The 25,354-nt window shown below is 37.4% G+C and overlaps 1 protein-coding gene across 5 annotated transcripts; it reads right to left on the bottom strand.

Moving 5' to 3' along the window:
- Positions 1-12,732: 12,732 nt before the first annotated feature.
- On the bottom strand, positions 12,733-24,761 carry LOC108990278 (putative ALA-interacting subunit 2). 5 transcript variants are annotated; one of them, XM_035689718.1, is made up of 10 exons: positions 23,712-24,761; positions 23,566-23,616; positions 18,637-18,739; positions 17,358-17,419; positions 17,189-17,263; positions 16,967-17,083; positions 15,626-15,696; positions 14,705-15,002; positions 14,083-14,372; positions 12,733-13,163 (listed from the first exon to the last, which is right to left on the bottom strand). In XM_035689718.1, exons 3-10 carry the CDS (start codon positions 18,713-18,715, stop codon positions 13,112-13,114), a joined length of 1,044 nt encoding a protein of 347 aa, XP_035545611.1. In that variant the 5' UTR covers positions 18,716-18,739; positions 23,566-23,616; positions 23,712-24,761; the 3' UTR covers positions 12,733-13,111. The 5 variants fall into 5 exon arrangements, with proteins under 5 accessions (XP_035545611.1, XP_035545612.1, XP_035545610.1 ...); XM_035689719.1 differs by having other exon boundaries at positions 23,566-23,613; XM_035689717.1 differs by having other exon boundaries at positions 23,566-24,761.
- Between the last annotated feature and the right edge of the window lie 593 nt (positions 24,762-25,354).

Genomic DNA, 25,354 nt, shown 5'->3' with positions numbered 1-25,354 from the left:
TAGCATCTCATTTCTCACTGTATAGTGAGAATAAGAGATGTATTTGGTGGAGGAGATATTCTCGTTGAAGCTCTCTTCGTGAGGTTGAAGTTGTTGAAGAAGAAGCCGGAGTCGAATCCCTTTCTCGTCTGGTCATCTGGTCTAATCCCTTTTTATTCCTCCCCTTGGGAGTGGTTGAGGCACGACAACTTTATTCCACTCCTCGTTAGTGTGCCTAACTTGCTTTCCTTACATTCTCTATTTTCTCTTCTTTTCCATCCATTCCTTATTTTCCCTCTAACACTCTTTTTTCCATTGCCCTCTTTGTCTCCTCTTTGTCTTTTCTTCCTCTATCTTATTTGTCTTTTAGTGAGGGCCCCTTTGATAGGCTGGGCTTGATTTGTATGGGTCTGGGGTATTTTATCCCCCTCAGTTACCCGCGATTCTTAGGGGCAATTTGTTCCAAAAAGTATATTGATAATCTTTAAAATAAAATATGTAACAAAAATGCATAAATACGTAGGTACCCATAGAAAAGCAAATTTCAGGAGCGGGTCTCTAGTTTTCTGTTTTGCTTGCATTAAGAGATAAGGATTTCCAAGCACGAGGTTAGGTGGGAGATGGGCTCGACCACGTGAAGTGCAAACATGGAGCTCGACTTTGACTGGAGATGTGTGGGAGATAGGCTGGATAGTGTAAAGTGCGAGCACGGAGCTCATCTTGGTGAGATAAGCAGGAGGCTGTCTTGACTGCGTCAAGTGCGAGTGCAGAGCTTTTCTTGGAGTGCAAAGATCGGGCAATCTAATGACCTGTCTGCCTATTGGGCGCCTGGGGAGATGGGCAGTCCCTAGCCTTTCCTGTTTGTTGACTCGTTGCTGAAGATAACTCGGGAGATGCGGTTGTGGCACGAGTGTAACACTCGGAGTGAGAAGGCGTTTGCTGAGAAGATGTTGTCTCAGGAGAAATGTCTGGCAGCCGAAAGACTGGATCCGCACTTTGCCGTGAGGCTAGTCGGGCTGCCATAAGGCTCAACTCACTTATTGACCCTCGACAGGAAGGTAAGTATGAGATGTTTGATAGTGCTACAAAATTCAAATCGATTAGTGTAAATAATCTCTAATTACAAGTGCAAAATTTACAAATCTGAACTGTCTTGTTGGAGTATGGTGAAGGTCAGAGGCGGTTGTTGTGGCACGAGTGTAACACTCGGTGTTTGGTAGGGAAGATGCAGTGCTGGTGCTACTATTCAGGGTCGAGTCAAGGGACTCATCTTGGTGGCACAAAAGTCAGCAAGTCAATGGATTTATCTCCGATTGGCCGTATGAGCAAGTTCGAGAACTGTGCCTGACCTAAACTTTGTAGCGAATCAAGGGACTTGACTTGTAGCACGAACGTTGGCAAGTCGAGGACTTGTTTCCAACTAGCTGTCTAGGCAAGTCCTGAGATATGTGCCCGACCTACAAGGCACTCAGCCTGTAGCACAAAGGTTGGTAAGTCAAGGTACTTGTATCCAACTGGCCGTCTGGGCAAGTTCAGGATTGGTGCTCGGTTTAAAGTTCGTGGTGAATCAAGGAACATAGCTTTTAGCATGAAGGTCGGCAAGTCAAGGGACTTATGTCCAACCAACGGGCTGTCTAGGAGAGTCTTGGGACTTGTGCACGGCCTGACATCGTGGTGAGTCAAGGGACTTGATTTGGAGCATGAAGGTCGGCAAGTCAAGGGACTTGTGTCCGACTGGCCGTTTGGACAAGTCTTAGGACTTGTGCCTGGCCTGTCTTCATGGCGAGTCAAGGGACTTGGCTTGTTGCACGATGTAGCACAAAGGTCAACAAGTCAAGGGACTTGTGTTTGACTGGCCGTCTGGGAAAGTCCAAGGATTGGTGCCAGGCCTAAACTTCGTGGCAAATCAAGGGACTCGGTTTGTTGGCGTGAAGGTCAACAAATCAAGGGACTTGAGTGTGACTTTTGCATCGCGACGAGTCAAGAGTCTCAACTTTGTTGGCATGAGGGTTGGGAAATTAAGGGACTTTGTCCAACTTTTGCATCGTGATGAGACAAAGGACTCGACTTTGTTGACAAATATACTTGTTCGTGCTAAAAAAGCCAACCCTGTTAGCGTACATAACAAAAATCACAAATGTGAAGTTTGCAAACATGAATCACTCTGCTAGAGAGTGGCGAAGGTTGGAGGAGTGTCGGTGAGGCTTGTGGGTAGCCATGTTTCAGAGATGAAGAGCATCTGGGTGCCCACGATGCTAGGCAATGTATTATGATGGAGATATATTAAAACGAATGAACGACGCCCAAGTGGGGATATGTAGAAGGTTTTTCACGCCACAAAAACCAATCTTATTAGTAAAAATAAATTCACACAATTTTTGAAAGAGACAAATCGGGGTGCTTTAACCGTTGTAGCCAATTTTTTGCTTGACTGAAATTGTCTGATGTCAGATGCTATTCCTTCCCCCCCCTCTTTTTAACTTCATCATGAAGCAAAATCCGCAGTGGCCTTGTAAAGCACTATGGCCAAGCACGTTGTGCTTGTTGAGGGCTGTGTGGCTGGGCAACTCACTCCATGGTTGGGTGGTTCGTAGTTGGTTAGCTCTGGACCTGGAAGCCTGTGATCGAGTTATTCCCAGTGCTTCATTACGTGTGTCGCGCGAGGCTTATGTATGGTGCACGCTGCATGCGCGCAACATGGGCAAAAGCACAGGGTTGAGGAACATGAGGACATGTTGCCATGGAGCTTGTGGCAAGAAACTTTGTGCCCGAGTAACTAAGGAGAGAAACTTCATGTCCAAGCAAGTGGGGTTGGGGAACGCTGTTGATCAAGGAGCCCAACCAAGTTCAAGTCGTGCAACTTCCAGTAGCCTAGAAACTTTGTGCACAATAGGTGCTAGTTAGTGTACGTGGTGGGATGGTCATGGCCGATGAAACCTAATGTTAGGCAAGGTTGGAGCTGACTATTGTCGAGGAGTTTGAGCCATGACCTAGGAGTGTGATGCATGAGTCTGGGCGAGTGAGAACGTGATACATGAGTCTGAGATAGTGAGGTAGTGATGCATGGCGAGATAGCTGCCTGTGGCTGACCGTTTGCATGTGGCTGAGATGGTGGTTGCCCTTTGCATGCATGTGGTCCAACGTCGGGTGCAACTGTTCGAAGTGTGCAAATGGTCCAACCTTGGGACCAGAACATGCATGGTGGGAGATGTATGGCCGTGACGCATATGGCCGCTCATTTTCCCACATGTAGTGGCTAGGATGAGTGGTTGAGATGCACATAGCCGGGACAAACATGGTTGGGACGGACATGGAGGAGCAAAAATGGCCTAGATACACCTGGCGGGAGATGCATGGCCGAGATGCATATGGTCGCTTGTTTGCCCACGTGTAGTGGCCGAGACGCACATGGTGGGATGAACATGATTAGGATGTATGTGGTTGGTCGAGGGAAAAGGTGTCCGCCACCAGGTGGCCGGCCAACACTTCATGTGGTCTGAGTGCATGTCCGTGATAGAGATATCCGCCACCGGGTGGTTTTGGCAACGTACGTCGCAGTCTTGGTGATGGCGGGCAGCTACTTGCCAGCTTGTGGGGGCCACGAGAAATGGGGCTCCTTTCGAAGTGCATGGGGCAACATGTACCCATTGCCCACCGTGCATGGTATGTATCGCCGGGGACCACCCGACTGCAGTAGAAAATGTCGACGACCCTTGTGGTGGTTGTCGGTCTCCTTCATTGGGCCCATAGAGTTAGCTCGAGATAAATCTCAAGTGTAAGTCCCCGTGCCCCCACTGGGCTGCGTGCACATGGCCATTGTGGGCGGGGGCCATTCAGGTGGAGACAGAGGACCGACATTCCATCTGATGGTTGTCGAAGTCCCTTATGTGCCACGACAATGTCGAGTCGAGTGGTTTTTACGACGTGCCAGCCCGTGCACGTGGTTCGCATGGCGAAGCCACTTTCGCGTGGGGGAGGGGGGTCATCGGGGACTACCCTGCAGGAGACAGATGATGACAGTGGTCCATATGGTGACCGCCGTTGCCGCCCCTTGATCATGCCACGAAGGGGCCGGGGCACTTCTAAGTGCTCACTATGCACCCATCGGGTTGCCATGCATGGCACTGTGCCTGCCATGGATGCCTAGGACATGCACGTCATAGTGCCATGCCTGACATGTCTAGTGCATAATGCACAGTGGCTTGTCGGGGGTATTTTACGCACTGTGCACCTAAGTGCACAGACAAACCCACGTATCCCCCTTCTTTTTGCATAGTGTACTGAGCATTTGTAGCTTAAGTGGCGAGTAGCTTGGGTTCCTGCCTGGTGAAAAAGGATTCACTTGCCCATTTTTTGTGACAGTGTTGTTCATAAAAAGTTGAAAGGTTGAGAATACTTATTTGGAAAAATTTTATCTGCTCATTCGAGGATTATATAGCACGCCGAAAAATCATCCTTCTCCCGCTTTCGATGTGGAAAGTAACTTAGATCTCACAGAAGGCGCCAATTGTTAATGCCGAAAAAATTATACAACAAGCCGGAATGGAAGAAATATTCATTCCCTGCCTGCTATGACGATTTGTGCCTCGATTAGTGTGGTCTGGAGCCCTTGACAATGGTTCGATGCCACTGTACATCATTGGTGCGTACATCCATGATGGTGAATGAAAAATAAAGGAGAGAGAGACACACAAATTTACATGGTTCAACATAATGCATACGTTCACAGACGTTTAGGAAGGGGAGATCCACTATAATATGATTGTTTTACAGTCTGTCGTAGCCTCTCATTTCTCATTGTACAGTGAGAGTTGGAGATCTATTTGGCGAATGAGATATTCTTGTTGGAGCTTTCTTCGTGAGGTTGAAGAAGCTGTTGAAAAAGAAGCCGGAGTTGAATCCCTTTCTCGTCCAATCTGATCCATTTTTATTCCTCACCACTCTGGATGGCAACTTTATTTCACTCCTAGTTGGCATGCCTGACTTACTTTCCTTCATTTCTCTATTTTCTCTTATTTTCCGTCCCTTCATTTTTCCCCTTTAATACTCACTTTTTTCTTGTCCCATTTTTGTATTCTCTTTGCCTATTTTTCCTTTTTTTCTTATTTTTCTTCTAGTGGGGGCCCCTTTGATGGGCTGGACTTAATTTATTTAGGCTTGAGATATTTTATCCCCTTCAAGGAAGTTTTGCTTACACGTGAAAGGGAGCGTTAACATATAAAATAAATAATAAAATTTACACTTTCTCATCAGCTTAATTTTTTGGAATTAGTTGTCATTTCACACTTGCAAATAGCAAGATAGAGTTTTTCTAACATATTTCAACAAAGAATAAATAGTAGAAGGAATTTTTAACAATCTCAAATCAGTATTAATGGATTAAAAAAGATGTTTTTAGAATAGCTCTATTTGGTTTTATAGATGGTTTCAATTCATCTCATGTTATTTTATCTCATCTCAACATTTAAACCCTAGGCGCCTCATTTCCCTCCCTTTCTCTCTTTCATAAAAAATTAAGGGTTCCAGATCTTATTTTTGCCGGAGAGGGAGTAGGCCTCAGCTTCCTCCTCCTCCTCACTCTCCTTCCCTCATTCCTACATTTACCCATCTTGTCTATCAAGATTTCTTTTGCTTAGTTTTATTTTACTTTCTTCAAGGCCGAAAAAAATAGATCTACAGCTTTCTAGCAACTCCCGAAAGACATGCGTGGCACAGACAGATTCATAGGTCGAAAATCATTTGGATGAAAGTAGTGATTTTGCAAAAATCACCACGTGTGATTCTCACGCATCACCTCTTCTGGCAGCTCTTCTCGACACATAACCTAGATCACTGGACTCGCCAACATCAGACCTTTCAGATCAGACATTTGTGGCTGAAAAAAGACATGTGTGTTGCCTTCATGGGCCGTCACAAGTTCCAGAGTCTATCAGAGTTGGTCCAAACTGTAATACGTCCTTTTTTACATCTATTTTACTGCTTTCATTTTTATTTTCCTTATTGTTAATTAAAATAAATAAAGAGTTCATCTCTCGGACGTTTGTCTATAAATGTCGAGTCCACTCTTTCTATAAAGGGTGAGGTTGAGTGTCTCTTTAGGCAGAGAGTGTTATCTTTTGGACGTTTGTCTGTAGAGAGTATCAGAAATAATGAAGACCAGACCAGTTACAAAAGTAAATAGTGTACTGGTGGAGCTCTGAATGCATTATTTTGGTTTATGATGTCATGTTTGATGTGGAGACATCCCATAATGTATCTGATCATGGCTGTAAGTTTTTCTGATGAATGAATGATAACAGTTTTTCTTAAAAAAAAATACTATTCAAATACAAATATTTTTTAATTTCAAATTTTCAAATTTCTCATCTAATCATTACAAATTTTTCAAAATCTCAAACAAAATACAGAAAAATAATTTAACTTTTTCAAATATAAAAAAAAAAAATTAAGAGATTATATTTTTATAATATTTTAACTTTATAATATTTTTATTCAATTTTTTCTCTATTATTTTTCTAAAACCTTATAAAAATCTTAATTTAAATCATTTCACTATTATTCACAAACTATATCACTATTATTTACAAATTTTTCATTTTATCTTATCTCGATAACTAACAACTCAACCAAGCAAGATCGCATTGAACCCTCTAAAGATTACCTCCTTTATTTGATTTTCTTTTCCATCTTAGGATGAACAATGATCACTTCCTCTATCAATGCTCCATTTGATTTCCTCTCCAAAATCTGCAAAAAGTAATGTTCTTCTCATTTGGATCAAGTACTAAACCAGATAGTGATAGCAGATGAGTTTCTTTGTTCCATGTCGCTTGGGATCGAACAAAACTGAGTTATGCTTTCTGATACCAGAGATCTGTCAGGGCAGAGATGATGGGATTTTGAACGACCCTAAAAAAGAGGATATTCGTGAGCCAAAGACAGAGCATATACGGTACCAAACCGTACGTACGAATTGATTTTGCCAATGTTCCTGCAAATCACATGCCTGGAAATTAGGACAATTCGTTAATGAGGATGCCCCCATTACAATGGCATCCATCATCTTCGCCATGTTCCACAATTTAGAGTTTTTCTTCACTGAAACAAACCCATTTCATTCTTTTTCTTCTTTCTTTCTTCTCCCTTCTTACAAACGCGTCGACAGCTTGACCTCTTATCCAGGGCATGAACAGTCAATATTCAAATGTTTTTCAGCCAAATCATACCTTTTTGAGGGACTTGGCAACTTGCTAGGTTCGCTTCTTTTCACTTCCTTTTCTCATATCACGTGGGGGCAGCTGTCGACCAAATATGACAATGATACATCAATCATGCTGACGGCACGGCGGCGCATGATGATGCAGATGTTAGATGTAAATGCATATTTACACGACGAGATAATCATCTAAGGAATAAGTTGAAGAAAATAAATACACAAGAAATTGATCAAAAACACCAAGAGAACCAGTACTGGAAAATTTTCCACTTTGGAGAGAGAACCACAGGATAACTTGGATCAATCAAAGAGATTGCAATAAAAGTTTAAAAAATACTCAGTGCAGTACTATAAAAAAAAAAAATTACAATCTCGCATGCCGGAAACCATCCACAGCCGCTAAAGTACTGCCAGTACTACGTGGGCAGTCCTCCTGCCTTTGTCATATCTATCCTCCATGATTAGAGCCACCGCCAAAACCACTGTCGCTATAAGTTTGCAGAGGGATAGGCATCTCATGTCGTGTAGACCAGGGAACGTAATTAATTCAGAAGTACCCTTATCCACATTGAAAACTACCCAACTAGGCAACTAGTGGAGAAAAAGGACCTAATTTGAAAGAGACCCCAGATGAGCAAGCTCCAAAACTTGCATTTAATTCATAAAGCAGAGTCATGTTACTCTTGTTTGTATTGCGGCCGACGCGGTTTCTGAGTTCACCCAAAAGAAAAGCACACTGTCGTTACAGCGCCTATATAAATTGAACCCAGAATGCCAAATGAGCTCAAATTCAATCCAATCCCCCCTGCTTTTTCATGAATACAAACACTTGAGGTTTTCTGAGTGGCATATTTGAACCCCCAAAAACACCATGGCTTACATCCTTATCACGCAGGTATCCCAACTGCCAGTAATCAGCCAAGGAGCTCTCTCCCCTGCTTCACCATTAACCCCGTTCTCTGCGGTTGCGCCGCCTCGTTTTCTCACAGTTTCCAGGCTCCAAATAACGTCCTTGGAAACAATCTATGAAGAAGAAAAGGAAAACGAATCCATGGAGATATATGATCAGCTGCAGGCAGCAGCATCGTTCTTGTCCACCCGGTGGACGTGTTTCTTAAAAGTGCCGAAGTCCTTGTCGGGCTACAAACACAGTCCTCCCGACTGCCAGTGTGCTTAACTGGCTTAGCCTCGACTGATTTTGTCAGTTGTATGCTTGGAAAGGAGCTTTTTCTTTGCTGCATGTAGGGAGTAAATAATATTTTGTAAATTTTTCTTTGCTGCATGCATGTACTCGTGCCTCTAATGTGATGTTTCTTTTCTGCGAAATGTTGCTCCAGATCATCACCGATCCGGAAAAGAAAAGGAAAGAATCATACGTTTCAAATTTCCAGATTGTATAAAATAAATAATAAAATTTTTATTTTTTCATCTGCTTTAATTTTTTAAACAAGTTGGGATTTTACATAATATTATAGTAGAAATTTTGAGTTCGAATCCTGACTATACACTTTATTTTATTTAATTAAATATTTCAAATGTTAGATCATTCATTAAGAAAAAGTCTGACCCACACACATGATAAGAGTGTTAATATATAAAATAAATAATAAAATTTATCTCTTTCTATCTGTTTAACTTGAGATAAGTCCATAGGATGAAAAGTCTCGTTTACATTCAAAACTCATCTCAACTCATCTCATTTTATCATTATAATTTTTTTAAATTTATATATAAAATATAATAAACAATTTAATTTTTTCAAATCATAAAATAACTTTTTTAAATTTTCATATAAAATATAATAAATAATTTAATTTTTATTTTACTATTTATATATCATCTCATCCTATTATAACTCATCTCTAAATTCAAAGTGGGGACTTCAATTTCTTTGACAGTTCCATGAAACAACTCATGCTACTTCATTATAATCTTCACCTCTTTCCTTGCATCTTCTTATTTATTATTATTATTATAATAAAATCGCCTGACTTCTAGGTTCTCGATTAAAGACAAGCTTGCTGCAACGTTTTATTCTTAGGTTACTGTCATAAACATGTGGCTACGGCCGGGGCTACTAGAAGGCCGGCCATCCCATGCATAAAATATAGAGCATTGCTATATAATTTCTACAATTTTTATACATCATATTTTTTTAAATTTTAATATTTTTTAAATTTTTTTTAAAAGTTTATTCTTTTTAAAATAATTTAATTTTTTTATTTATTATTTATATATTAAATATTTAATAAAAATAATAATAATAATTAAAAAATATATAATGTGATGTATAAATAGTAGAAAGTTATGTAAATTCTTTCTAAAATATAACATGTATGGCTGGCGAGTAAGACTAGAAATAAGTTTAAAATGTATAAGTTTTCTTTTAAATCTTTTACAAGAGAAATACTTTGGGTCTCGAAAATAATCTCAAATTTGTGTCTCGAATGATTTTTTTTTTACTTAATGATTAAGAAAATATTTTTTAATGATGTTGTAAATTTTTATTTTTTAAAAAAATATTTATGATGATTAAAAAAATACATAAAAAAAAAAGAAAAAAATGAAATACACTGTTCGAGATCCTTATTCAGGACCCATTTTCGATGAACGTAGCAATGCTCCTTTTATAAACAAGTAGATCATATAAAAAATAAATAAATTTGTTATACTTTTTTTTATTGTGAAGTCTATTTTTTTATAAAATGACTATACGTGACTTATACATCTGACCTTGTATGTATCATTATTAATGGCTGAAACATGCCAAGAGGGTTATTGCTGGCTATTCGGCCAACAGTAAGATTGTATTTGGTTGTTGAATCAAACTTAACTCATCTCAAACTAATTATTAATGAAATTCACTACTTTTTAAACTTTCTATAAAAAGTTAAACTCATCTCAATATATTTCATACATTTTAACCTAAAAATTTAAACTCATCTCAACCTTAAAATATTAAACCCAACTCAATAAAGTTTATAAAATATTATTATTTACAACTCAACTCAACATATTTTAACATTCAAACGATAGCCGATAAGTTATTCGTATGGATGGTGCTAGCGGGCTACCAAGCGTTTACTGTTGGGTGTACTCCTAGTTATAAATTTGTTGTTCTTTTTATTTTGATTTTCTTTCAAATATTTTTTCAACATTTTGAATCATTAAAAAAATAAAATATATATATAATTTTACTAATAATCACTTCCTTAACCATTAAATAAAAAATTAAAAAATTACAATATATAAACAGTAAAATTGAGTGATAAGTTTTAGAAATTTCACTAATATTTTCCTATTCTTTATAAACAATTCGAGAAAGAGCATAATATACTTTTGAGGCTATAGCTTTTGTTAAGAAATTGATCAAGGTTAAATATAAGTTCACGTCATGTAGGTCCCGCATAAATTATTTGAAAAAGAGAAAAACACCTTTACACGCTCTAAATTCAAACCATTTGTCTAATTTATCATTTTTCAAATTAGCTCCCACCACGTGAAAATAATAAAAAAAAAACTAGGATCTGAAAATTCTTAGGAAATAAAAAACCCATCTAGGATATATATATAGAGCAATGCTACATACAGTCGTGGAATGCGCAAACGCCGTGCAGTCGCTTTGAAAAAGAGTGGAGTCCACTATTAAAAAATTAATTTCTTTTCAGGTGGGTCCCTTATTTATTCACTTTTTTCAAAGCGACTGCACGGCGACTGCACGCTCACGACTGCAAGTATCATTTCTCATATATATATGAATAATATTCCACGTAGATTGGATAATTTATGAAAATGGTTCTAGAAGTGATTTTAGGAAAGTTTCAAATTCTAGAAGTGATGTGGACGTACGTGACTAGCACTTTCATTGGGTTTTTAGTCAGAAATTTAAGGGGAAATTTTGTAACACCCCATGGAAATATGAATAACCCATATAAATTAATTAAGATCTTAAAATGACTCTAGAGAAACCTTACCTTAACTATTATTTTATTGAGAATTGTTTAAGTCACAAAAAGATTTCATAAACAAGGGATGCTACTCATTATTTCATACCACACACTTTATATATTTTAAAATTATTTTTTATTCTTGTTAAATTAATTGAATTATTCTACTTATTATCCATACATCATATACTTGTTATAGGAAAAATGAAAAAAAAAAAATTAATAGGTGTGGTGTGTGTTGTGGTGTGAGGATGATAAATAGAATTATACTTTACAAAAATAAATCTACAAACTGATGTGGTACATTAGATTGTAAAGTAGATATAACATATTATACGAAGTCATATAAGCTTTTAGATTTATTTTTATGAGATATTTTCGTGACAGTAATACTTTTCTATTTTATTTTATTTTTCTCTGGTCAATTTCACGAGTTTACGGGTTTGACTAGCGGGTCAATTTTAGAAATTTTATCCCAAATAAAATACAATGCATTAAATATGATAAATATAAAAATCATAATTACTTAATTTCTAAAACCATCAGCACTGATTTAACAAAATTTTTAGACCAATGAATGTGATCAAATATTAGGATGTAGGGAAAGTATTAGAAGGTTCTATAATTAATCTGGTCAAGTTTGAGCAAATCACTGCGGCCATGCAGGTTGATGCCAAGCGATGTTAATACAACTTTGACCGTTCTTGCATATGTTTAGATTCGCTAGAAGATCTATATCCATTTCAAGGCTTCATGCTTTCGTGGCTTAATTTCTGCCAATAAATCCTTGACTTGGCCAACCAACACCACCTGTTTTTTTGGCACTTTTTGCCCAACTTGTTCCTTTATAAGTAGCATATATGGCTAACCCACTCTGCTATTCTCCAACGCAAAGATTCCTCTGATCTGCTCTTGAAGCCTGTGATAGCATTGAAGTGTTACCTTGATACCACCCGGAGAGAGTTCTGTGTACAGAGATGGTGAAGGAGGTGAGGTACATCATGCAAATGCAAAGCTGGGGTGAAGTTGCACCAAACCTTCTCATATCCCATGGGAAATATTACTCTAGTTTTCCTAAACTGGAGACCATTGATGAAGAATTAGGAACTGAGAACAACAGCTTCGACTTTCTGCCAAAGAGACTCGTGTTGTTTCTTCTGCCTGTGTTTTTTTCTTTCTTTTCTTATTATTTTTTGTATAGACATCTTGTTGTTTGATAAGTACTGATCAGGGAAGGTAAAGAAATTGTACATCTGATGGTTGTTTGCGAGTGCTTGGCACGATTAGAATGTGAAATAACTTACACCTTTTGCAAATCTTGAATCCTTTGTTTGTATGTATGTATGTATATATGTATGTGTACGCACATGTTTCGTTACGTATATTCTCTCCTCGACTATTTTTGTAAATGAATATGATCACTATTTCTGTTCCTTGAAGAGAGATTTTCAACAAGTTTTCTGAAAAATTCAATCAAACAAGCCCACATGATTTCTCAACCATCAAGAGCGACCAAATCATCCTTCTGCCATTTGCTAGAACTAATGTGATTGTAATTGGGACGCTATCACATAGTCTTTAGATTCAACAGATATCAAATTTTGACAATCAGTACATCGGTATACACTCTCAGATTCAGCCACGGTCTTTCAAGATCAATGCAAACATATGATGTTCAAAGTCATCATCCATTGATGACCAATCCTCTCTATGTAAATGATTATAATCACAAATGTCATAGTAACAAAGGGAAGATAGGTAACTTGCAAAAACTAGAACACCTTAAAACCGACTATCAAGTTTCCGAATTGTTAAGGTGTCTTCTGCATATCCAAAGAGCTCCATATATCTTTACACCAGGAATGTGCAACTTCAATGAGCAGACTTCAAGTAATAGTATCCAATGTGTGTGACCTGTTTTGTAAAAATTCAAATCATTGATCTGCCTAATTCAGCATCAGCTTTTCAACTACAAATGCCTCTCTTGTTCCAAGACAAATAAGTTGTGTCCCCCATAAGGCCTGCAAAAGCAATACAACAGATACAGACCGTATTAAGCTTCCACAAAAGTGACAAGATTGGCAACTTGAGATAGATCAGACTGGAAATATAACTATTTACTATTTGCCATCTGTAGTAATTATTTAGTTATAGAACCATATGACTATCTGCAGAAGGCGGTTTATGCATAGCAGTGAGACTAGAGCGCCAGAAAGAACAATGCAAATCTTGATGGCAAAACCTGGTATAGTGCTGGGTACCTTAAGACAAATGTTTGGCTTTTAATTTCTTCATCTTCATCACTATGAACGGCCAATCTATTAGTAAGTTTCATTTACTAAACAAATCTTCATTTACAGAGGATAAGGTTAAGGCCCAAACTCATGGCCATATATATGGCAAACATTCTGTATAACATACCACACATTCCCTATACATATGGCGACCAATTGTATAGTTGAGATAGAAATGAAACCTGTTAGATTAAAAAGGTGACCGTAACAACAATAGTGTAGCAATAAATGTAAGAGAAATGCTAAAAACTATACCCTCATACCACTATGCTGATGTGGTACTATCCATCAGCCTTGGATTTATTTATTTATTTTTTTAATTTTTAAACAAGAGCCGATCCAAGCTGATGGATAGTATCACATCAACATCGTGGGATGGGAGTAGGATGAGGCGTCACATATAGCATAACACTAAATTTAAATATTACAAAGTAAGCGTCTGAGATATGAAAACTGAAAGCATGTTAGTCGGTTAGAATGAATGGCCATGTGCGAGCATGTGGGTTTTGAAAGAATTCAAGTAGTTAACAACTTATCGAAAGAATTGAGATCTAGTTGTTAGAATGCAAGGCATTATGTTACAGATGAAGCGGAGGATGAATATGCTGAGACAGCAAGTTATGATGTGTATTTACTGAGATATTACCTTGGATATTTCATATGAAGCAGTATGAAAACAAAGCAGACAAATATACAAGAAGAACCAACAGAAATGTAGGCAACCCCAAGGAAGTCATTCTTCCCTCCTAACCAGCTCGATGTTGAAAGTACAAGCTTCTTTTTCCCACCAAAACTGTAGGTGTTGTAATTGTTCATTAGGTTGACTACTATAACATCATCTGCATTTAAATCCTCTTCAATTCTACCATACAACTTCCTGAAGCTAGGGAGAGCAGCAGTGCGCATCCATACTATAAGATCTTCTTGATCACTTAGCTATCATTTTGTAGCACCCCCGCAACCAAGTACATAAGAACAAGGCAAGCCCAAAAACACCATTAGAACTCGCATATCAGTCAATATTAAAATAGAGATGGTGCAGATGAATACAGAGTTAACATATTTGAATGATGCAACCTACTATTTTTAAATTAAATTTGTCAGTAACCTACTCAGTTTGGATACATGCTTTGTGAGTCGGGAATGTATAATAGACAGAAAAAAAAGCATGTAACTTGGGGTTGTAATTACTTAAAATCATATTCAATTTCATGATTTCATGGGAACACAGAAAGAAAAAAAAATTGTTGTTTACTGCTATTACTCACATGAATTCTTGGATCTAACTTTCCACCACCAATCAAGGTCCCATTTTGGAAATTAAAGGGATATACATGCTTCCCAAATTTGTGATCACGGTCACTCTTCCATGCTATGTTCTTTCTGTTGACCTTCAACTCAGATGCCCCACGAATAAATTTATATGTATCATTAAACAAACTCCAAGCTATCAATCCACACGGGACAATTGGAAGACCATTATTGGTCTGCTCAGGTTTACAGGAACTTGTATCATTGTACTTTAGTCCATGCAAGAGCTGCTGATCATTTCTACTTTTGACATACCTGAAAAATGTTAAGAGTTCGCACCAAGTGAAATCACACAGTTAAGATAACTAACAGTATAAAATTTCATAACATTTGGTCAGACAAAAAAAGACTCCTAGATGCCTTCTAAAGAAATGTGAATTTCTCAATTCCAGCAACAGATCAATGATAGGATTTTCCAAACTTTATAGAAGAAAAGTTCGGTCATGGAATGTAAAGAATAGAAAGTTTAGGAAAGAATTTCCAAGATCTCTTTTCCATCTGACCAAGACAATTCTTAAAATCATCAAGACCTTTAAAACTTTTTGTATATTACAGTCCATAGAGGAGGAAAGGTAGATATCTTTAAAAATTATTTCTTTCTCCATTATTTTCTATTGCAGCAAAAAAGTGCCAAAGGGAGCCACATGATGATACTTCAAATATGAAGCAAACAAGTCAGAAATCACCATATTACCCTGGAAGAAAACCATAGAACCATAAAATTATCAAGAAGCCCATAAAAAGATTCAGGTATGATATACAAACAAATTACGTAAAACATAATTATAAAAGAATCAACTAAAAGGTAACGGAGAAAGCGATGATTATTGATAAAGAACCAATCAATACATTGGAAAAGGAAACAAACGAGCTCTCACCTTCTGTGGTTTTGATAGTAGTTATCAAGCTGATAGTAGATGTAAATTGGGGCTTTCATTCGTTTGTACACCTGCAAGGAATTTAAAAAATGCATAAAAAAGAAAATAGAATAAATAGAAAAGGAATGAAGGGCAGTCGTTTTCAACTTTCATCTCATCTCAACTCACTATCCAAACCAGGCCTAAACCTTTTTAATTAAACCTAGAAGCTCTAGGGGGAATGGTCACCCATTACTAGCTTACGTGGCCATGTATTGCATACAGATTGTTTTCATTCACTTGGGCCTAAATGTAAGGAACCAGCTAAAAGATCTTTTATGTAATGACCCAAGGAAGGCTCAAGTCATGTATGGGCCCATACTCGAAAACAAATAGTCAATGTAATAAGAGGTCCTCGGAATACTTATAAAGAGCAAAAACTTGTACCTCTTTAGTAGTATGGGATCACATTCACCATCTTCCTATACTCACTTAGTGTAGGGTATCACAATCTCCCCCCATAAATCCTCGACGTTCTCGCCTAACTATTACATCATAGGTGGCATGACTCAAGTACCACACTTTTGGTTGGGATTGGTTTTGGAATCATTTGAAATGATCCAAAGAAGGTACACACTACATTTCTCCCCAAGGGTTTAGGTTCCATGGGTGAGTCCTAAGGGCTTTGCCGTGGGGTGGTTCCCCCTATCATAAAAAAAAAGGGTGCATGCCACATTTGAGCTCATACTTCAAAAAGACTAGTCAATTGTTTTCATTGGCACTAGACATTCAAGAACAGTGTCTTGATTAATTTCAAGGGTGCACAAGCCATTGGCAAGGAGTTTTCCGCAAGTACACCTCGGATAACTCAAGGTGAAAATCCCTCAGTCCGACTGTTCAAGAAACCTCTCTTCCCAGATTTTTTGAATTATAGAAGTCCATCTACCAGCTCTTCCACTCACTCCTATTAGATAATGTAATTTAATTTCTTGGACAACTGGAAGCACATTACTCCACCAATTTCAATGGTACCAAAGCCCTTTTTTTTTTTTTTTTGTCCTTTCTTTTTCTTCTTTAGGGAACAAACTATCCTAAGTGAACAATCTAGACAACTCAATTATAACATCAATGTTTTCATGGGCAAAATGGTTGGGATTCTCCAGAGATGTATGTCAGTACTTTGCAATCTGCTAACTCTATGATGGCTGAATATTGAGGAGAAATGTTTGTAGATATTAAAGAAGTATTGACAAAGTTTGGATGATGAAATCCTCAAAAGCTTTATTAAACTCATAGTTAATTACTTACATGAATTGTCATGAGATGTGAGAAACAGAAAATCTTAAAAATAAAATAAAACACCTTTAAGAAGCGAGAACAGTTTTTGGGAATTGAGCTGTCTTTGATATATCCCAGCTTATTGCTTTTAAATGCTTCCGGTATGCATTCAATATCATATCTGTCCACAACTTCAACAACCTAGAAGCCAAATTTCAAATAAATAATCATTGCATTTATGAAGGTACAAAAGGGCATGCAGGCAGCAAAATGATAAGTTTAGAAGTAACTACAGAGAATGCTTACACTTTGGGAAGCATGAAGGGTAACAAGGCCGATAGGAATGAATATGGTACCCATCAATAGAAATATAGAAATGACCTGCATAAGAGATTCTCCGCACCACAAACACACAAATTAGGATGAATAATAGATTATGAAAGTCAGAAGCAAATAGTAGTATCTGAGAAGTTACCCAAGATGGTGTTAGGACTGGTTTACAAGCAGGGAGCTTCTGCTGTGTAAACTGATAGAAAGCTGCAAAAAGTACCATATTGGGACTTATTATAAATTAACCTAGACTAAATTAAGAGCAAATATGTCTATTAAAAAAATAATTGACAGTGTGCTGATGGGTATTTTTTCAGAACATCGCCTCTAAATCCCAAAAGTAATTAGCAATAGATATTGGCAAAATAAACTCAACTAATTATAGATTTTTTTGTTCCCTATAATTCACTTTACTAATTCTTCCAAAACAGAGTCAAGATTAACTCAGAAAAATGTGCAGTGAAGTGGACCAGATCAGCATTTGATCCTCTTAGCATGGTGGAGTTGACCAGTAACTCTCTGGGATAAAAGTTCCAAACAAGATTCAGATGGATGGCGACCTCAGTTATAAAGTTTGATGATTCGCTACTTATTCCAAAATAATTCGACAAACACTAACATCTGAGACACATGCAGGATGATGTTGGAGGACATGAAAGCCCATTACGAATTATTTGTGTTCATGCATTTGGTAACTAAATGCCCCTATGTGAAAAGAGAGAGAACAAAATTTAGGCACAACATATGTTTGCTAGAATCAGGTGCAGAACTGTAAACACTTCTTTCTGGAAGTTTACAGGGGTGCTGAGGGTTAAAACAACTCTAGTAGATAATTCGGAGAAAAAAGATTTAAAATGATTGACATACATCTAAAAGCAGATGTATGGAATTTCTTCTTGAGAATATGAATAATGTGTCTTAATCTCTTGAACCCATTGCAAAAATCTCAGTCTAATGTAACAATAAATAATAAAGGAAAACAGCAAAATAGATAATTAACAGAACATATAACTAAGGGATATGCAATTAGCATATAATGGGATATGTAACTATAAAATCATTGATGGAATTATTTTGAGGTCCCCTTCCCTCCAGATTTCTACAAAATCCTTATATGTTCGTTTATCAAATGATTTTAGGTCGTTTCACTGAATCATACTAATATCTAAGTCATACTATCTAACATATTAGAAAATTAAGATATCAAAACCTACATGGATCTAAGGTATATGTATTCAGTACTTTAATTAGTGGTAGCAAGTGAATGTGATCACGCGGCTTACTTATTTTTACAACCTCTACAACATAATCATTTAAAACGGAAAAGCACAACCCATTAAGAAAATCTTCCCATGAAACCAATAATATCATGAATAAGAAGTTGCAAAAAAACAAAAAAAAACAACACAAAACAAGTAATTTACCTTCATGTCTCCCAGAATGTATAGGAATTGTTCGGTCTCCTGTTGCAACTGCCGAGACGCCTCCTCCATCGACGTCCATTAATTCCAAGTTTCAGCAATGCCACTGCACAGAACTTATCTTTTGAAGTCAGTCCTTTAGTTCTAATGAGAATTCTTTGGCTCACTTAGGTGCATAACGCTACAGAATCAGCGACAAAACAATGAGTTTAAATTCCTTATCTTGGTATCTAGAAATAAAATTCTAATGAATTCGTTTTCTGCTTTCCCAAATGATCATATTTCTTTGACTGTAAATGTACATTGTTTTCGCTTTTCATAACATTCTCAGCAACAGTACGAATGGTAACAGACTTTAGCTGTCCTAACATATTTCCAATTTCTATTGTTATTTTCCCACATTTTCTCAGCGACCAATCATCGTACTAAAACTATAGGGGATACCTGATAACTTGAGTGAAGATCCCGAGCCCCGAACAGGCGCGCGGAAATGGGTATGGAAATTCGCCGGAAAGTGAAATGAATTTCGGAGGCGTCAGATTTTGGCATTACCTGGAACTAAGACCCCAGTCCTTCGTATGGAATCAAAATAAGCGGAGGGATTGCTTCGGGTGATGGAAATTGAACTCTCTGCTATATTCTAAGCTTTCATAGGAGAACTGAACGAGAAAGATTCTTTTACCTTTATATATAAAATTTTGAATTTTAAATTTATTTTCAACATATCAATAATAATTAACAAGTGTAAATGTATATTTTTTTATAAATTTTTCTTAAATACATTTAATACTTCTATATATATATTTATGAGTCGTCCTAGCGTGTCGTCCAATTTGACCGTTGAGCGTGCCTACTAGTATAAAGTTTTTTTTATTTATTTCTTCTATTTTTTACATTTTTTAATATTTTTAAATATTTTAAAAAAATATATACCAATACATTACAAATTACTTTTTCAATCACTAAATAAAAAATTAAAATAAATAAATAAATACATGAACCGTCAAAATGAGAAAACAAACTCAAGCGACATATTAGAATTTTTCTATATTTATTTATTTCAAGTCCTTTTTTCTTTCATTTGATGTAAAAGACTTTTTTAGATCACATAACAAGAGTCTTTGACAAAATGTCTAGTTAAAATCAATTCAGCATACAAAGATAAAAATAAAATAAAAAATTAAAAGATAAAAAATTGGATAATAGAATCTAATATTGAGCTTATGTAGTAGCATTGTTATCTGGATTCGGAGATAGATATCCGAATGAAGAGAATTATTAAAAGAGAGGTTTTTAAGTAATATCAAAAGGGGATTGCGATATTGTTGCCAAAAATCATAATATATAACAATGCCAGGTAATATGTAGATGAAAGCAATGGCTTAAGATTGTGGATGTAAAGTATATGAGTTTTGTTATGTACAAGCAAGTTTGCGTAGTAATTTACGTATTAATGTTGTTGTCTTCATATTTTAAATTTAAATTAATAATGTTTTCAATAAAATCTACTTTCTGACCAATCATATTGAATGTGTGCACATATTAGTATGCAAAATTACTTACAATTAAATTTTTTCAAAGTAAATTTAAGATAAGAGTAATGTTACATGCCATCGTGGAGTGCACAAGAGTCATATAATCGATTTGAAAAATAATGAGATTCACTATTAAAAAATTAATTTTTTTTATGTGGGTCTCGTATATATTTATTTTTTTCAAAGTGATTGTGCAGTGTTTGCGCACTCACCATTGTAATTATCATTTCTCTTAAGATAAACACAAATAATTTCATACCAATAAGAATACCTCCATCCTAAACACACCTTTAATTTATTTCATCTCAACCTGTGTCAATGTTTGTAGCAAGAAGTAGTAAGGGTATGGTAATGACTATATCTTTACTACTCCAAAGTAAGACTGTTCATCCGGGCCGGGTTTTTTTCCGGCCCGGTCCCGAACCCGGTTATCCGGGTTCCGGTTATGGGTTTCGGCCCGGAATAACCCCAGGCCGATACCCGCTTTCTTGAACCCGGGCCAATCCGGCCCAGATGTGGGTTTTTACACCTGGTGCCCGTTTCAAACCCGATACCCGGGTTTAGATATAAAACCCATCGTTACGCCCCCCGCCCCCTCGAATCACACTCTCAAGTCTCTCATCTACTCCGTCTCTCACTCTGTCTCTCTCTCTCTCCTCTGCAAAGTCGATGCCCTACGCCTCCCTCCCCCCGTTTCGTTTCTCTCATCTGCTCTTTCTCTCGCTCTGCTCTGCGTCTGCAATGCCCTAGCCCCTCCCGAAATCACTCTCTCATCTGCTCTATCTCTCTCTCTCTGCTCTGCGTCTGTGAAACCCTAGCCCCTCTCGAAATCACTATCTCATCTGCTCTATCTCCCTCTCTGCCATCTGCGATGCCGAATGGTGGAAGTGCTTGAGCTTGGGATCCAAGAGATTAGAACGTATTTCCGTTTGGGTATTTTTCTTTCGTCCCTTTGTTTTGTTCTCTATTTGTTGATTTTGGGTTTTTTTTTTTTTATGATAATGTTTGAATGTTTGAGGAGTATTTTTATGGGTTAGATCTGTTTGAATGTTTGAGTATCTGTTTATGATTTGTTTAGATCTGTTATATCCGAAAACATATATATATATATATATATATAATGAAGATTTGTTATGATTTGGAAGAAATGGTTTTTAGGATGCGGTATATTTGATTTTTCTAGATTATTTTTTAAAAATTAGTTGTGTTTTTGGGTAGAGTTTGGAAAAAAAATTAGATTTTTAGATAAATTTTGATAAGATCAGGAAAAAAAACAATAGAATAGCTAAATGTCGGATTTTTAGATTAATGATTTGGAACTTGTAAATTTGGGTCGACGGTTTTTAATTACCATCTTCTACGATGGCCTCCCCTCGTTTTACAAGCTGAGCTTGTTTGATCAGAACCTTGTCTTTTGACCTTAATTTGTATAACTATTCTTGTACATAGTACATAGTTGTTTGGTGTTTCTATATATAAATTAGTCATGCATACATATGTCTTCCCAGCATGCACATTGGGATCCAGAAGAAAGGACCTAGAAATCTAGTGATAATAACGCCAACCTTTTTTTTTTTTTTTTGGTTTTAAGATAACTCGAAATATGAATTTGCTTGCCAAAGCTTACCAGAGATTAGAAACCCTGTAGAAACATGCTATTATTGTATTAAAACAGCAAGTCCATCAACATAACGTGTTGAGCTTTGCACCTCACACTTTGGTGACAATGCAAGACAATGTTTTATTTTGGCCTTTCTCTTATTGATGAGGTAATATCATGCCACCTAATAATCTTAAGGCTGTTGACTTCATCTAAAACATCCAAGAAACAATTATAATAAGCCTTTGTTGATTGGTTGTTTTCTGGATGATGTGGATGTTGCTAGATTTGTTGTGGATGGCTGGAATAATGCAGCCATACCTCTTTGTTTATGCTGGACAGGGATGCTTGGGTGCTCTTTCAGGCATGACCTTATCATTATTTGGACCCAGATATTCTAAGAAACCATCATAATCTTCATGATCAACACCAGAACCAGATGAACAAATAACGTAGTGAAATCATTTCAACATGAATTTAAGTTACATTTAGTTCAACATGAGTTATACAAGTTTATTGCTTATTGCTTGAATTCAATTAATACTATTTATTGAAATAATATACTGTTTTTCTTTTGTTTTTTATTACTAGGAAAGGAGATTTCAAGCCTTCACTCAATACAGAAGAAGTTTATGTTATTGCATGTAATTTTGATATATAATTTTACAATCCACTTTTGATATGTAATTTTTATATTTTTTTAACTTTATATGTTGTAATTTTTTATTTTGTAATGTAATGTAATTTAATATGTAGTGAATTGCATTATTGCATGCATTTTACATGATAAATATTGAATTATTTTAAGATGCATATAGCTAAAAAGGCAATAATTGTTTTAAATATAAAAATATGTTTGTGAACATTTTTTCTAAGAACAATTGTACTAGAATATAGGCTTTTAGATAAAATAAAAAAAAAAGTTTTTCAGCATTGTTTTTTTGGTTGAAAAATATTAAATACTAAAGGCAAAAAAAAAATCAGGGTTGAAATCCGGAACCCGGATTGCCGGGTTGTAAAAACCCAAATCATCCGGGTTTCGGCCCGGATGATAATCCGGGTATACCCGGGCCGAAACCCGGCCCGGGTTTGATACCCGGGTTCCGGGCCGGGTATACCCGGATACCCGGTCTGGAACCCGGATGAACACCCTTACTCCAAAGAGCATTCTCATCTACTTTTTTTATATATGAAAAATGCTACTTGGTCGCTTTAAACGTATTGCTCAGTTTGACCGTTTGGTGAAATTTTTTTTTTAACCGAATGATGATAAAAGTGATTTTAAGTGTATAGGGATATATATATTTTTATTTTTTAAAAAATATTAAAAAAATGTGATTAAAAAAAAAAGAAGGTTACTAGCGGTAACACCGAGTAGCACCGCTCTAAATACATACGTGCACTCCTTTTCATAACTTAAGATTACCCATGAACACAAGCACAGTTTTATTCTAAATTTTGAGCCAAACAAGTTTCTCCCAGATAAAACCCCAACTTCAAGTCTGTATTTTTAACTCCCTTCCTCAAACAACGACAATCAAACAGGTCCTTTTGATGAAGTTTTTAGCTTCATAATGTTCCTTGGGCTTGAAGTGTTAACAAAACCAATAATCGGTTTGAGTGGTGCGACAACATAAAAATTAAGTTATTTCATCTTACGTTACGAGAATTTTTCCACATGTCAGATTCTACATCAATGGAATGCAAATGGCATCAAAAGAAATGCAGTTGAAGGGGTGAATCTTAAGTATAGACGAAAGTTGAAGGGGCGAATAAGAGGGAAAGTGTGCGGCTTACCTGGAGGCTCGGGAGGGGGTCTGTGCATGGCGGCGGCAAGGACAGCACCTGCTGTTATTTAGCCCAAATCACACAAACCCGAGACACAGAAAGAGAGAGTTTTTGTAGGAGAGAGGCGAAGTAGAGGGAGAGAGAAGTGTTCTCACATGAGATTGCTCCGTTGAACGGTGGCCACACAGCAAGGGCTTCTGATAAAGAAAAGAGAGACTGAGTCGAAGAAAACTTGTATCGGGTCGGCACTGTTGACTATGGCTTATGGGTGCTGAGGGCCGCTCGGACCGGAGAGGGAGAGAGTGACGAGACTGTTTTGGGCGCGCGATCAAATTTGTGTTCTGAACATCTGAGACTCGTTGCTCAAGAGTGCAAAAGGAAGGAAAAAAAAAGCCACTGGCCTGGGTAGCAGAGTAGCAGTACGTAAGTATCATTGCCCTTCCGCATTACACCCTCTCTCTCTCTCTATTTCCCCACACAAAGCCCTTCTTCCCCAAACCAGAGCCGTGCCCCTCCTCAACGTTATAACAGCCCCCAATTCTGTCTTCTTCAACGGCAGCAGAGACTTGAATTGAAGCCCATCCCGTTCCGTCATCCTCTCCGAACGACCCATTCGCATCTGTTGGTCAACGTTGCTGACGTCCAGCTGATGTTGAATCTCTCACCCACTGTGTCCCCGTGAGCCTTCTGTTGTCCGCGTGCTCCATGGTAAGCACGGCTGTCAGCTTTCACTCAGCCTCTCCCAGAACCCGTGCTCCATGGTAAGCGAATATTGTACCCTTATTTTCGCCACTGTGAACCCGTGCCCAAGTGTCTCCTGCATCCTCTGCCATCTGCATTGCTCGTGGGCTATCCGAGGGAGGTTATGAACAGCTATATTGGAGAATCCATTATAAATCCACCATGCCCAAAGCCAGAATAGGCACCACCTCGACTCCCTACAAGCGCCGAACCGCCATCTTGAAGTTGGACCACCGATGCCGTGCACTCAACAGATAGGCAATCACGGGTCCGAGGACGCGCTCCTTCCGGGTAAGCAAAAGAGATTTTCCCATTTGTGTGAACCTTCACCGAAGTCTATTTTTTAGTGTGATATTTCGGCTTTATTATTTTATGTGTGCATTTGAAACATTATTTGTGCAAAGACAAGCAAAAAGGGCATTTGAGTGAACTCGGCTTGGGAATTACATAACTATTCTCTATTCAGAAAATATTTTTAGAATTTTAGATCTGTTAATTATGATGAGTGGCATGGTCTGCTAGAAGCTTTGTTAAGATGTATTTGCATGAACTTGTTTCTCACTAAGTTAATGAATAGGGTTTTGCTGGTTTTTGTGAGGGGGTGGTTCAAGCATTTTTATTATACTGAGAAGGGTTGGAGGGTGGTGGTTGGAAGGGCCTGTAGGTTGGGGTGTTGGTGTAATGCACGTCTGCACAGACAGAGATAGATGAGAAGCCAAGTACTCTATGGCCTGGTTTTTTGGTTCTCACTATTTGATCGATGCGACATGATCGACCATCGATCTTTTATGACTTAATAAGCACAAATGAACTGTCTAATAAGGTGTTTTATGATAAGATAGTTAGGGAAGTTGTTCAAGGTTTGGGGTGAAGAGAGCTGGGAGGAGATTATATTGGACTTTGGAGCAGGTTGATGCTCCATGTGTGCTCCTTTAAAGGTGAGTCTTCTTCTCTGACCTTTTGATGAAATTAATTAGGACAATGATTTCCATAGTCATAAGCGATGGATGATGTGGACAAAGTGTGTACTTTTGATAAATAAAACCAAGGTTTATAA

This window comes from Juglans regia, chromosome 4, assembly GCF_001411555.2.
Source record: "Juglans regia cultivar Chandler chromosome 4, Walnut 2.0, whole genome shotgun sequence".
Taxonomy (NCBI): Eukaryota; Viridiplantae; Streptophyta; class Magnoliopsida; order Fagales; family Juglandaceae; genus Juglans; species Juglans regia.
This window is presented reverse-complemented; position numbering and strand designations above follow the sequence as displayed.